The sequence below is a fragment of the Canis lupus genome, chromosome 30, assembly GCF_003254725.2.
Source record: "Canis lupus dingo isolate Sandy chromosome 30, ASM325472v2, whole genome shotgun sequence".
NCBI lineage: Eukaryota > Metazoa > Chordata > Mammalia > Carnivora > Canidae > Canis > Canis lupus.
In genome coordinates this window covers 9,076,144-9,090,344 of record NC_064272.1, presented here as the reverse complement: position 1 = coordinate 9,090,344, position 14,201 = coordinate 9,076,144, and the positions used below count along the sequence as shown (strand labels likewise).

General features: G+C 58.1%; 1 protein-coding gene across 1 annotated transcript in view; it reads left to right on the top strand.

Annotated features, from left to right (window-relative positions):
* The first annotated feature begins 1,313 nt into the window (after positions 1-1,313).
* Positions 1,314-14,201, top strand: part of SPTBN5 (spectrin beta, non-erythrocytic 5) — a 47,953-nt gene continuing 35,065 nt past the window's right edge. Inside the window, exons 1-13 of the mRNA XM_035708751.2 lie at positions 1,314-1,532; positions 1,805-1,972; positions 4,882-4,998; positions 6,683-6,840; positions 7,546-7,774; positions 8,619-9,256; positions 10,571-10,709; positions 10,816-11,048; positions 11,326-11,479; positions 11,566-11,766; positions 11,871-12,077; positions 12,400-12,600; positions 13,300-13,455. Of these exons, the coding sequence (XP_035564644.1) occupies positions 1,314-1,532; positions 1,805-1,972; positions 4,882-4,998; positions 6,683-6,840; positions 7,546-7,774; positions 8,619-9,256; positions 10,571-10,709; positions 10,816-11,048; positions 11,326-11,479; positions 11,566-11,766; positions 11,871-12,077; positions 12,400-12,600; positions 13,300-13,455 (2,820 nt within the window). The remainder of the gene's footprint in view (positions 1,533-1,804; positions 1,973-4,881; positions 4,999-6,682; positions 6,841-7,545; positions 7,775-8,618; positions 9,257-10,570; positions 10,710-10,815; positions 11,049-11,325; positions 11,480-11,565; positions 11,767-11,870; positions 12,078-12,399; positions 12,601-13,299; positions 13,456-14,201) is intronic.

Below are 14,201 nucleotides of genomic sequence, written 5' to 3'. Positions count from 1 at the left end.
GAGTTCTGGAGTGCTTTGTCCTGCCCAGCTCTGGAGGGCAACCTGCGGCCTCCCCTCCTCTCACCAGCCTTGGCTACCAAGGACACCTGCCTGAGGAGCGCTGCATCTCCTCTCAAGAGTCTCCGTGGCTGCCGGGTGAACGTGCAGTACAGAGTTTAGCCAGAACATTTTGTGAAGCCACCGGAGTTAGAACTGTCTCCAGCATGCAGTTCCAGATTGCTCAGGGAGGGAGAGCGAGTTGCCTGCAGGCTCCCTCCACAGCCCCTGCCCTGAGCCCCAAGACCCAGACAGCTCTCTGGAAGCACAGGTGCTGGGGTCCTCACCGTGAACCCCCCAAAAGCGAACACCACGTCTCCAGCTTTGGAGGGGACTCTCATTTCATTTCCACCACCTTTGCAGCCCCAAGTTACCCCTTCCCAGGGAGACCCCTCTTCAGAAAGTGGCCCCCGAGCATGAGGGAGCACCCACTGTGGGTGCACCTGGGCCAGGTCAGGGCCTGGAAGGCCGAGCGCAGGGCCCAAGGACTCCCCTCCGTCTATGCGGCATGCCCCTGGGCAGGATGAGAGGGCATGCTGCCTCCCATCCCCCACCCCACCCCCGCCCTAGGTGCTGCAGGGGTATAGAAGAGCAGTCCCAGACTGGGAAGGGGGTACAGAAGCTTCTGTCCAGAGGCTCTGCCATGTAGGTGCCTTTTACCTGGACTGCAGCACCCTCGTGGCACCCCCACCCAGAGCCAACCTGAGACGCATCCCACAGGCCTCTGTGTCTTGACAGCCAGGACCCCCATCTGATGCTGGGAGCATGGGAGGGGGGAAGATGAGGAGGAGATCCTGGAGCCACAGGCTGGCACATTCCAGAGCCACCCCCTCCCAGTCTGGGCCAAGCCTTCTGGCAGGTGGGAGGACAATGTCCGGCTGTGTGCGGTCACCCCCGCCCCTCCAGCTCAAGAGGAGGGCCTTGGCCTCTCCTGTGGTTCTCTCCCTCCCAGCACAGCCCCTGCTATCTGCCGCTCCCATCTGTCCACTAGGGTCTCTTTCCAGGTACAGACATCGCCAAGGTGAGCAGTTTCCTGTTTTCCTTCTGCCCATCCTTTCATCCCAAGGAGCAGGGGCCAGTCCTGGTGTGGGGTGGGGCAAAGGGCTCTGAGGGCACCAGCGGGAGCACCAGAACCTTACCTGGCTAGGCCCCGAGCCGCAAACCCCCCACCAAATATGAGGACCGCTCACGCCCCTGCCCCAGCCTCCACACCCCTCAACATCTCCAGCTCAGGGAAGCATCTGGAGGCCCCTCGTCCCTAAAGGGCTGCAGGCCCGATGGCTGGTCAGCCGCACACTCCCCAGCAGCTCCTTGGGGCTACAGGGCACCTGAAGCAGGAGGCCAGCCGCAGAGCCCCGGGGCAGCTCTCCCAGGCCCGTCCCACCATGGACTCTGCCTACGAGATGAGCCTCGTTCGCAAGCTGCAGGCGCAGCACACACGGATGCAGGAGAAGACTTTCACCAACTGGATCAACAACATCTTCTGGCATGGCCGGGTGAGTGTGCCGGCGGCGCCCCGCAGCCCACCTCTACTGTCCCCCTCACTCCCCGGCCAGCAGATTCAGGGCCAGCTGTGAGGTCACCTAGCTGCAACTTCGTGCAGACCCCAGAGCCCAGCTGAAGCCACTTCTATTGACCCTCCAGCACAGCTGAGGCTGTGCTTCCCTGAGGAAGCTGCTCTGGGCTGTACCTCCCGGGTCCTGGGATCCACCAGACGTGTGGGGGGTGGGGGGGCGCTGACCCTGTGCCTTTACCCTACGTCGCCTAGGTGGGCATCAAGATCCGGAACCTGTACAGAGAGCTGGCTGATGGTACCCACCTACTTCGGCTGCTGGAGCTCATCTCGGGGGAGGCCCTGCCACCCCCCAGCCGGGGCCACATGCGGGCACACTTCCTGGAGAACAGCAGCCGAGCTCTGGCTTTCCTTAGGGGCAAGGTGGGCACCGGGGAGACCGCTTCTGGGCCGGGGGCAGGCAGCCAGGATCGGCTGGAGTGCTAGGTCATCCTTCTGGGCTGGCCAGGGCAGAGCAGAGGATCGGGAGCCTGACTCCAGGAATAGCAGCTGGGGACAGAGGTCCAGAAAGTACAGCCTTTCCTTGAACAGCACTCCCAGCTTAGAGGGCACCAAAGTGGTTGCAGCGGGGGGGACAGCCTTCATATGAAATGCGCAGTTGCCTGCAATGAGAGATTTGCAGGATTCTAAGCTGTAAGATTCAGTGTACTCTTTTTTTTTTTTTAAGATTTTGTTTATTTGACATAGAGGGAGAGTGCATGCACGAACAGGGGGAGGTAGTAGATGGAGAAGCAGACTCCCCGCAGAGCAGGGAGCCCCAATGGGGGCTTGATCCCAGGACCCTGGGACCATGACCTGAGCCGAAGGCAGGCAGTTGACTGAGCCTCAAGGCACCCTGATTTCCTTTTAACTTTCTCCTTTCCTAAATAAGGAAATAATTTATCAGGCAAGACACATGGTCAGTGGGCCAGCAGAGTCTGGATGCAGGGTTGTGGGAGGCAGGCTGAGGGTAGGACACAGGAGAAGAGCCCTGGATACTGAGCCACACGGTGGAGGGAAAAGAGGCAGGTCTGCCTTGGAGAGGCTGCTTCAGTTAGCAGGGAGGGGCTGGAGAGGGGAGCCACAGTCTCCTGAAAGAGATTGGCCAAAGAAATAGTCATTAAAAGAGGCAAAAACCCCAGGGACCTGTAAGGACCTAATGGCCAGTGTCAGAGCAGGTAGGCAGGGGTCATTTTACTGACAGCCAGTATTTGAGAAGCCCACAGGGCACCTGGCCTCAGGTCCTGAAGCCATGAGGTGGCTGTTCCTGGAGGCTGCAAATCACTGAGCTGGGTGGAATTGGCTGGGCTGAACCTGTGTGTGCCTGTCACTTACATCCTGGGTTGGAAGTCACAGCCCCCGGGACCCTGGCATGCTTGAGAGGGGCTGGGGAGCTTAGAAGCCAAAGCTAGGGATGGTGGTACTGTGGTCCCTGAGCACAGGGAGGAGTAGAAAGCTGACAGCCACAGAATGCCAGGCCCTTTTTAGTCCCAGGTACAAGAGCCTGTGAGCCAGCCACCTGTCCTCCAGGTACTTGGAAAGAGCAGGAGCCCTGTGGCCCTTGTCAGAGGCTTTGCAGCTCCCCTCGAGCTTTGATACACAGCATGTCACTGATACATAGTCTATGATAGTGACAGCCTTGTCTCGTCTCTACTATACATACTGTTGCCCCCACACAGGGTTAAGGAGTAGCAGAGTGTGGAATGCACTCACTTCTGGAGACTTTGTCATGTGCTGGATACTCCATGCCAGGCTCTGGGGACCACACTCAGCAAAGCAAGGCACCTGCAGTTTCAGGGAAGACAGTTGATTTGAACCCAGATCAGAGTGTGCTGCTAAATGTTTAACAACCAGCTCTGAGAGCAGAGGGAATAAAACCCCTCGTTTGTAGCATTTGCTAATTTCTGCAGCATCGATACCTCCACCGCGGCTGATTCCAAGCTACCAGTGAGATATCACTAAACACAAAGTGGGAAGATCAGCCTTCGCAAGCCAGTCTGAGCAGCCTCCAACACCCCACTGACCGGCTGCTCCAACTACAAGCTGGGGAGAATGCCAAAGGGCTCTGATGTGCCAGGAGAGGAAGGCTGAGCACGGAGTAGATCCTTCAGACTTCAGGCAGATACAACAAAGGGTACCCAGGGACAGTACCCAGAGGTGTAGCCCCATCCACCAGGCAGGTGGTTGGCAGAAGCCAGCTTCCCTCCAGGTCTTATGGAGAGTCTTCCCCCTTCTTTCTCCATTCAGTATGTACTTATCCACTACCCATTATATGCCAGACACCCGACTAAGGAGACATCAGGGAACAAAACCGAGATCCCCACCCAAGCAGGGTGAGGGGGTCAGGCAGGTGTGTCTGAGCGGGAGGAACAGTCCTTGGGCTTGGATTTTAAATAAGGTGGCTAATGAAAATACTATTGAAAAAGTGATTATTTGAGTAAAGACATAGAAGAGAGGGATGTAGCCATGTGGCTACTGAGGGCAATATTTTCAGACAGCAGGGACGGCCAGTACAAAGACCCCAAGACCTACACAAAGAATCCCAAGGAACTCTTAGAATCCCACAGGCCTTGGAGCCCTGTGATCCAAGAGAGGAAGATGGAGCCCAGGGTGAAAGGGCTTCTGTGAGGCTTTGATGTTTATTCCGTTCCTTTCTCCTCTCATTCACTCCTCCTCCCTGTCCATGTGGGCAAGATCTAGAGCAGCAGGTTTTCAACTTTAGGGCCAGGAAAACCGCCTGAGGACTTCGTCCAAATGCAAAGTCCCAGGCCCTGGCCCAGGAGAGTCTGATTGGGTGGAGCTTGGGAATCTTCCTGTTTAACAGGAGATGGAACACTGATGAAGAGGGCTGAGAGTGAAGTGGGAGCCAAGGACCCAGGCACTCCCTGGACATTCCAAGATGCCCTGTGAGATGGAGGCAAACAGTTGCTGTTATCCATTGAGCTCATACATGGACTGTTATGACCCCTCATTTCCAACCCCCAGGGCCAAGCCACTGATCTTGGCCCATGTTTATCTATAGTCCGCATACAGGGAGCTCCCCACCCCAGCAGTCCAGCCCCGCCCACCAGGCTGGGGTTTTGCCCGGGAGGACCTGAGTCTGAAGCTGCAACCACTTAGAAAGGCTTCACCTGCTTGGCATTGTGCCCTGCCTTCTTCTCCGCTGGGGACCTTGGAGCAGGATGGATTCCAAGACCCTCCCATCTGGCAGCAGACCCCCTGGATTTTTGGTTACTCTGAGTCTTCTCTGGCACACGGGCTTCACAATTGAGTCCAGCCCACTGTGCCCACAGGTGCCGATACCCTTCATTGGGCCAGAAAACATCGTGGATGGAGACCAGACACTCATCCTGGGACTCATCTGGGTCATCATTCTGCGTTTCCAGATTTCCCACATCTCCCTGGACAGGGTATGTCCCAGCTCCCAATTGCCCAGCCCAGCCCTGGCCATGGATCTGGGCCAAACCCAGGAAGACCCTAGAAATCCATCGTATGAGTGTGAGCCCCAAGACAGGGGCTTTGCCCAGATGTGTCCCCAAAGCCTAGCATCTATGCAGTGGATGAAGTGATGGATGAATCTCATTTTTTTAATTTAATTATTTATTCATAAGAAACACACACAGAAAGAGAGGCAGAGATACAGGCAGAGGGAGAAGCAGGCTCCCCACAGGGAGCCTGATATAGGACTCGATCCCGGATTCTGGGATCACGACCTGAGCCGTAGGCAGGCGCCCAACTGCTGAGCCACCCAGGTGTCCCTGATGGATGAATTTCTAACTGGCCTCAAGTCCTTCCATGCAGCTACACTTCCTTCCTTGGTCCCCTAAGCCAGTCCCAGTTGACACATCTGCTTTCTCTTGGGAGCAGTAGGTGTGTCATCCCCTGACCAGTCACCCTGCTCCTTGACTGGCTCAGGCTCTGCTCCCTGCAAAACAGATGCCCCCACTCCCATGCTCACGCCCCAGACCCTCTTCTGGTTCATGTCTGCCAGCCTCGCCCTGCTGCTGAGTGCATGTGCTCTGGGCCCCAACGCTCCCCCTGCTCTGCTGCCCCCAGGCCCAAAAGACAAGGGAGGAGACGCAACCTGCCCTATTCTGACATTTTGGGTTTATAAGCAGGAATTGGTGGAAGGGTGGAGCAAATAAGAGGAAGCACAGAGTTGGGGAGGAAGAAGGAGAGGAGACTTTGGGTTGGGAAGGTGAGGGAGGGAGTGGGTGGAAGGAGAGTACCACTGAGGGAAGGACAGGAACCAGAAATGGAGACTGGAGGAGGGGGAGTAGCAGGGAGGAAGGGGGTGGGAAAGGAGCACTGAGGGGGAGGAGAGAAAGCAGGGCAGAGTGGAGGCAGGTGGAACAAAGAGTAACAGAATAAAGGAAATTCTCAGTAAGAGAAACATGGAGGGTGGAGGGGGTTGCAACCAAATGAAGATGTCCTTGCCCTTGCCCAGCCTGAAGAGGCAGCACAGGCTCTGCCCTCAGCAGCTCTGTGAGCCATTAGGGTGGTAGACAGGTGGGCTCACCAACTGGAGGTGGGCGTCAGTCGGTCCTGGTCAGGGAAGTCCCTGCCCTATTGGTGGAGGGACACTGAGCAACCTAATTGCTCCTCTGTACCTCCTTGCATCATCCCTAGAATGTAAACAGTAACAGTGCCACCTCCTAGGGCCGCAAGCGTGCACGGGCCCTGTGCCTGGCTGGCAGACAGCCCACGGGGCCCAGGAGCCACTCTAACAAATCCCAGCCTCAACTCCCTGAAGCCCATTGATAGCACAATGCCCAGCCCATCAGAAGGGCTGGAGAAACGGGAGCTCCTGCTCCTGAGGTCATCAACTGTGACTCAAAGCCAGCTGCTCAGACGTAGCAGCTTTCAGGTGCCCCACTTCTCTGGAAGGACCATCTCTCTCAGCCCCAGTCCCCACCCACTACAAATGAAATCGAGTAAAAGCAGGTGCTCTGAAGAGAGAGCAAGCTGCACCTGCCTCCAGGTGGGGGAGAGGGATCACAACCCGGCCCAGCCCCCCTCTCCCACGGCCTGCCTGCGGGTTCTGCTGCCTTCACAGCTGTGCCTGCATGGTGACGTACTGTCCTGCCCTACCAGGAGGAGTTTGGGGCCAGCGCAGCCCTGCTATCTGCCAAGGAAGCTCTGCTGGTCTGGTGCCAGCGGAAGACGGCCGGCTATGCCAACGTCAACATCACCGACTTCTCCCGCAGCTGGAGTGACGGGCTCGCTTTCAGTGCCCTCATCCATGCACACAGGTGTGCACCAGGGAGCACAGCCCCAGCACCCTCTCAGCCCCGACCAGGTCTGGGGCCGGCCTCAGCCTCCCTCTCAGAGGCCCCCACCGCTGACCAGGGAGAATAGGCTGGGGTCCTCAACCTGCCCATCTCCCACATCCCCCTGGCCCCTGCACCCTGGGCACAGAAGTGGAGAAGGCTGAGAGCCGAGGCCCTCCCCCTTCACTAGGAAATCCCATGGAATCGGCCCTGGACCCCAGCCTTTCTCCACTTTCTGTTTCCCTGACTCTATTCTCAGTCCTCTCCCTGCCAAGTACCTACCCTTTTGGAGCTTTTCCCCCATAAGCCTGGTCCCTGAGGGGAAATTAACCCCCCTTCTCCATCAGAGCCCCATTCCTTCATTAGGGGCTCAGACTACCGCCAGGGGAAACTAATGTGTGGGTAAGATGTGAATGGCCAATAGGGCCTGGTTTGCCTTTTTTTTTTTTTTAAGATTTTATTTATTTATTCATGAGAGACACACAGAGAGAGGCAGAGACAGGCAGAGGGAGAAGCAGGCCCCCTGCAGGGAGCCCGATGTGGAACTCAATCCCGGGATGCCCTGAGCCAAAGACAGATGCTCAACCACTGAGCCACCCAGGTGCCCCTGGTTTGCCTTTTTAACAAGTCCCTTAGACCCAAGCAGTAAATTACTCTGGCGAAGAGCTCTGCTTACCTTCTGTCCAGGCCAGACCTGCTTGACTACTGCTCCCTGCATCCCAAGCGCCCACTGCACAACCTTGACCTGGCTTTCCACGTGGCTGAGCAGGAACTGGGCATTGCTCAGCTGCTGGACCCCGAGGACGTGGCGGCCCTCCAGCCTGATGAGCGTTCCATCATGACCTATGTCTCCCTCTACTACCACCACTTCTCCCGCCTACACCAGGAGCAGACTGTCCAGAGGAGACTTGCTAAGGTTGGTGACCAAGGGAAGGTGGCACCACAGAGAGGTACGGTGAGCACGGTCTCTGGAGGCAGACACATCTGGCTTTGAAGCCTGCCTCTGCCACTTTCTAGCTGTGTGGCCTTGCCCGTGTCCCCTAACTTCACTGTGCTTCCTCTGTCATATGGAGCCGATAGTGCCTGGGGTAATAGAAGGCTGCCATGAGTGTTGAGCCCAATGCCCAGCACAGGGCCTGGCACACAGGGAAAGCCAGGTGAGCATCATCCCCTCCTGTCCCCACCCCTCCCCCCCTTAGGTTGTTAAGCTCCTAATGGGATTGAAAAGCTCAGAGAGTCAGACTCTAACATCAGTGCACAAGCAGCTCTGCTGCTCAGTCCATGTTTCAGGGGCTCCCTTACCCTCTGGGCACAGTGGCAGATGCGGAGGCCTGGGAAGGCTGTGCTCAGGGTTGGTGTCTCAGTTGGGGAGGGGGTAGATGATCAAGGCCAAGGGCTTGAGCTGCTTTAGGGACGCGGGGGCCTTAGGGAAGGGAAAGGTGGCTCACAAAAAGGACAGTATAGACCTCACCCAGAGGTGAGGCCTAATGGGGTAAAAGAAAATGGAGGAAGGCAGGATGGGTGTTCCCCCACTCCGGGGTCTAACGTGCAATGCAGGCAGACACGCTTCTCCGGGGGCTGGAAGAACCCCCACTTTAGTGCAACTTCAGGGCGGGAGGGAGGAAGCTACCACCCTCCCCCCACAACCCACAACCCCCCCCCCCCCAATCCTGGCAGTCACTCAGCAGTCGGCAGGGCCGTGCTCCACTCCAGGGCCTGCTCCGAGGTCCTGCCCTGCACCCTTCTCTTGCCTCCTCCAGATCCTGCTTCAGCTGCAGGAGACCGAGGAGCTGCAGACCCAGTACGAGCAGCTGGTGGCCGACCTGCTGGGCTGGATTGCAGAGAAGCAGGTGTGGCTGGAGGCGCGGGATTTCCCAGACTCCTTGCCTGCCACGCGCCAGCTGCTGGTGGCCTTTGCCTTCTTCCGCACCCAGGAGAAGCCCCCGCGGCTGCAGCAGCGAGGGGCCACAGAGGCCCTGCTCTTCCGGCTGCAGACCGCGCTCCGGGCACAGAACCGCAAGCCCTTCCTGCCTAAGGAGGGCCTGGGCCCTGCAGAGCTGTCCCAGCGCTGGGCAGGCCTGGAGCACGCAGAGGCCTCACGGAGCCAGGCCCTGCTGCAGAGGCTCCTGCAGCTAGAGCGGTTGGAAACCCTGGTCCGGCACTTCCAGCGCAAGGCAGCCCTCAGGGAAAGCTTCCTGACAGACACAGAGCACATGCTGGACCAGGCCGCGGCCGCAGCCCCGCCAGCCAGCCTGGCTGCAGTGGAGGCAGCTGCCCAGAGGCTGGGAATGCTAGAGGCCAGCATCCCGCCCCAAGAGGCCCGCTTCCAGGCCCTGGCTGAGATCTCAGACATCCTCCAGCAGGAGCAGCACCATGACTGGGCAGATGTGGCCTGCAGGTGAGCCCAAGCACGGAAACCATCCTCAAGATAGGCTAAGGCCTTCCTGTCATACCCCTATCTTTACATGTGCCCATTCCCAGCCATAGAGGTATGATCTATAGGTTCGAGGCTCCCTTTAAAAGCTGTACCTCCCACCAATGCGTGAAGTTCCAGCATCCATAATTGACCCCTTTGGGTAAGGCACTGCCCTGTCTAGATAGCTCTTATTAATTCTTTCACTAAACAAACATTTATGTCCCAAGCCTGTTTGAGGTGCTGGAGATTTAGTAGTGAAGAGGGCAAACAATAATCCTTCTGCTCACAGAGCTTACACACTACTAAGGAAAACAAAATATGCATATGGTACCTGAGATAGTGATAGAAAAAAAATAGTAATAAAGCATAGAGGATTATGAAGTGGCAACACGGGGGGAAGGAGTTAGATTGGGTGGTCAGAGGAAGTTCACTTTTGAGCAAAGACCAGAAAGGAGTGAGGGAGTCAGCCATACAAATGTGGGAACAAACTATCCAAGGCAGAGAAAATGGCTAATGCTGTGTGCCAAGGTGGGCACATGTCTGGCGTGTTTGAAAAATAGCATGGAGGCCAGCATTGAAAAACAAGAAGTCTTAGAGGTCAAAAACAAAGAAAACAAGTAGTCTTAGAGGTCAAAGAAGTACAGGGGCAAAGGGTAGAGGCAGATAACATGCTATGATCTATAGGGCACAGTAAAAACCGGATTTATTCAGAGGAAGATGGAAAACCAATCACAGGAGGCCTTCAGCAGAGGAGTAGCACAGTCTAACTCCCGTGCTACAATGATCATTCTAGATGCCATGTTGGGAACAGACTGAAGGGGCAGAAGCAGAGAGACCACTTATGAGGCTATTGTAATCACCTAGGCCAGAGAGAAGCAACAGAGGCCATGAGAAATGGTGGGATTCTGGATATATTTTGAATCCAAGAGGATTTACAGACAGATCAGAGATGGGGTGTGAGAAAATGAGTTCTTGAGATCTTAGCCCAGGCTACTAGAAGGATAGAGTTGCTATCTATCATCTGAGATGGGGACTGGAAAGAAGGCTTGGGGCCCCTGAAGACCTAAACCCCACAGACCCTCCTTCTGGCTTCTCTGCCAGTGTCTAAGAAGCCAGAACACAATGTCCCAACCACCCCAGGCTAGGATGCTCCAAGCTCCCAGCCACCAGGCACAGGATCCTCCATGACCACCAAACCCCCTGTCCACCAGCTGCAGACCCCGAGGTGGCTTCCTCCCTGCACTCCCCCCACCCCACCAGCCCAGTAAAGACCACCCTTACTCTCATGCCCTCCAGGCAATTAGAGATCAGTGGGCGCTGGGAGCAAGTCCTTGAGCGTCTCCAAGGGCAGAAGAAGCAGATGGCAGACCTGCAGGCTGTGCTGAGCTTGCTGCAGGGGGTGGAGAGCACCTCCAACCAGCTCAAGGAACTCCAGGTGGGCCCTGCACCAGCAGATCCCGAGGCAACACAGCAGGGTACACCTGCCTGGCACTCACGGGGCACTCTGGGACCACAACGATCACCTGTCCATCCCTGGCCAGGTGCTGGCCAGCTCCACAGCCTGTGGGCAGCAGCTGGCAGAAACAGTGGAGCTGCTGCAGAAGCATGACCTGCTGGAGGCCCAGGTCTCGGCACACGGAGCCCATGTGCACCATCTTGCCCTCCAGACGGCCGAGCTGGACTCCTCCACGGGCACTAGTGTGGAGGTGCTGCAGGCCGAAGTCCAGGCACTCGCCCAGCTCCACCAAAGCCTGGTGTCTCTGGTCAGGGCCCGGTAAGAGCTCCCCCCACCCTCTTACCTTCTCCAGAACTTTGTGAGCAACCCACTGTACCTCCTGCCGGGGTTAAAATACTGCTGACTTGGCAACTCCCTCCACACTGACCCTCACCCCTGAGTCTTCTGGGTCCCCCATTCAGTTATCCAGGAAAAGAAAACTCCTGTTTAAGGGGAGGTGTCTGAGCCTGGTGGGGAGCGCGCACGCGCACACACACACACACACACACACCCGCCCCCGCCACCAATGTCTTTGGTGCCCCTCGCCATCCCTCAGACGGACCCTGCTGGAGCAGACCCTGCAGCACGCAGAGTTCCTGGACAGCTGTGAGGAGGAGGAAGCCTGGGTGAGGGAGCACGAGCGGCTGGTGGAGGGTGAGGCCCTGGGCAGGGACCTCAGCACCCTCAGAGCGGCCCTGCGGAAACACAAGGTACCTGCCGCCCGCGCCCTGCCGTCCCCACCTTGCCGCCGCCCCTCTCCGCCCTCGCACCCAGTGCGACTGTGCCCCCCAACCAGGCCCTGGAAGCCGAGATCCGCCGCCACCAGGCTGTGTGCGCCGACCTCGTGCGGAGGGGATGCGACGTGGGCGCCCCCGGACTCCCCACGCGGCCGGGTCCCAGCGAGAGGGCCGAGGCGCTGCAGGGCGCGGGGCAGCGGCTCCGGGCCCGGGCGGCCAGCTGGGGGGCGCGGCTGCAGGCGGCAGCGCTGGTCCAGCAGGTGGGGGGGGGGGGGCCCGGCCGGGGGCGGGGCGGGGGGGGGGGCCGGGCAGGGGGCGGGCGGGGGGGGGCCGGCCGGGGCTCAGCCTGCCCCCCTCCCCGCAGTACGCGGCGGACGCGGCGGACGCGGCGTCGTGGCTGCAGGAGCGGCGCCTGGCGCTGGAGGGCGCTCCCCGCGGGCCGGCCCGGGAGGCGGCCGGGGCCCTGCTGCGGAGCCACGGGCGGCTGGAGCGCGCGGTGCACGCCTTCGGGGCCGAGCTGCGGCGGCTGGACGAGCAGGCGCGGGCGGCCGCCACCCAGGTGTCGCTCACGGTGCGCGGCGGGGTCCCAGCGCTGCAGCCCTGCTGCCCTGACCACACAGAAGGTGCCAGCGGGAGGGCTTCTGTGGCGCCGACCCGGGCATCGTGGCCTCCCCCACCCCGGGGCTTGGGGGCGCCCCACCCTCCGCAGCAGCATCCTACCCACGGCCACGCGCACGCGTACGGAGCTCAGCCAGGATGGTTTGGCTTTGCTCATTTTGCCCGCCCGTTCCTCCTGGACCGCCCCCTTTACTCTCAGCAGCCCCCCCCCCCCCAGCCTTCTGTGCCCAGGGGAGCCCCCTCTGGACACGCTGCCCTCTGTTCTGTCAGCACAGGTGGTGTCTGCCCTGAGCTCTCTAAAGAGAGGCCGGAGGACCCCGGGGACCTGGAGTGAGGTTTCCTGCCACCCTGGCCCCCTGGGAACAGAGAAGATGGCCCTCTCTGCTGAGCTCGACCCTGACTTTGACCCTAACACCATACTCCAGGCACAGGACTGCTTGAGGCGGGACTATGAGGGTCTGCGGGTCCTGGCAAAGGTAACGCTCTTGTTCTAGAAAATGTTCATGGAGCAGACCCTGAGCTATGAACCCAGGGACAGAGCAGTTACTGGACATGCACGCTGCCCTCAAGGAGCTTCCGTCAGGGCAGAGAAGATGAGAAGTCATTAGGTGGCTGTGGGCGTGATGGGAGCCCAGGTCAGGCTGTGAGTCCGGGAGGGCATTCTGAGGGGAGGACATAGGCTGAGCCTGGAACAAGGAGAGGCTAAGAGCAGGGAAAGCCGGAGGGAGGGCGGGGGAGACTGGGGCGGGTGTTCTGGGGAAAGACCATGCCCTAGGCAGGACCTATACCAAGGCAGGAAGGAGGCCCTGAAGGAGTTAAGGCCAGAGTGCCTGGAGCCCAGGAGTGAAGCCGGGAGTGGTGGGTGGTAGGAGAGCCTGGAGGGGTGGCGGACCAGGCCAGACAGAGCCAGGTCCCACAGAGGTAAGGCTGTCCCAAACAGCCAAGCTGGATCTAAAGAGCACACTCTGCCAGGGCCCTCGACCTGATGCTAAGCTCTTGTGAGCTCCGTCTTCTGGGCCTCTGACGGAGGGCGCCGGGCCCAGCAGTGGGGCGGGGACCCTCTCTGGCCCTGGCTCTGAGCTCTGCTGGTCACGGAGTCAGGATGATGGGTCTGCCCTGAGGGCCCTATGGGGAGGCTGACCCTCACCCCAACCTCTGGGCCGGCCTCTCCTCAGCACCGCAGGGCACATCTGGAGGAGGCAGTAGCCCTGTTTGGATTCTATGACTTATGTGGGGAGCTGCAGTCATGGCTGGAGAACCAGACAGCACTGCTCCAAATGCTGCAGCCCCAGGCCGACGATAACGTGGAGGTCGCGCAGCTCAAATATGAGGTACCGCCCCTGTGGACCCGAAGTGGGGGTCTTAGCTGCTTGATCCTTCTGCCCTTCCTCATTCCTATCCTCCTCCCTCCCTGCCGGCTCCTGCCTCTCTGTTATTTGCTCCTGTGCCTGATTGTCCATGTTAGTTGGCTTCCTGTCTGGGAAGAAAGAGCAAGGGATCTGGCCTTGCATTTTTAATGAGGTATAACTGATATGTGACGTTATATTAGTTTCAGATATGCAACATAATGATATTTGTATATATTGTGGAATGATCACAATAATTCTAGTTAACATCAATGTATTATATTATTAACATAATGACTCGACACATGTCTATGTTGTAAAATGTACACCACGGTAAGTCTAGTTAATGTCCATCACCCCACGTAGTTACAGAATTTATTTCTTGGGATGAGAACTTTTAAGATGTACTCTCTTAGCAACTTTCAAACACTGCAACACGGCATTATTAATTGCAGTCCCCAGGCTTACCTTATATCCCCATAGCTTATTTGTTTCATTTTTTTAAGATTTTATTTATTTATTCATGAGAGACACAGGGACAGAGACATAGGCAGAGGGAGAATCAGGCGACTCGCAGGGATCCTGATGTGGAACTCAATCCCAGGACCCTGGGACCACCCCCTGAGCCAAAGGCAGATGCTCAACCACTGAGCCACCCAGGCGTCCCAACTTACTTATTTTATAGCCTCATTACCCGTTTCACCCACCCCTTGATTCCCCACCTCTGGCAA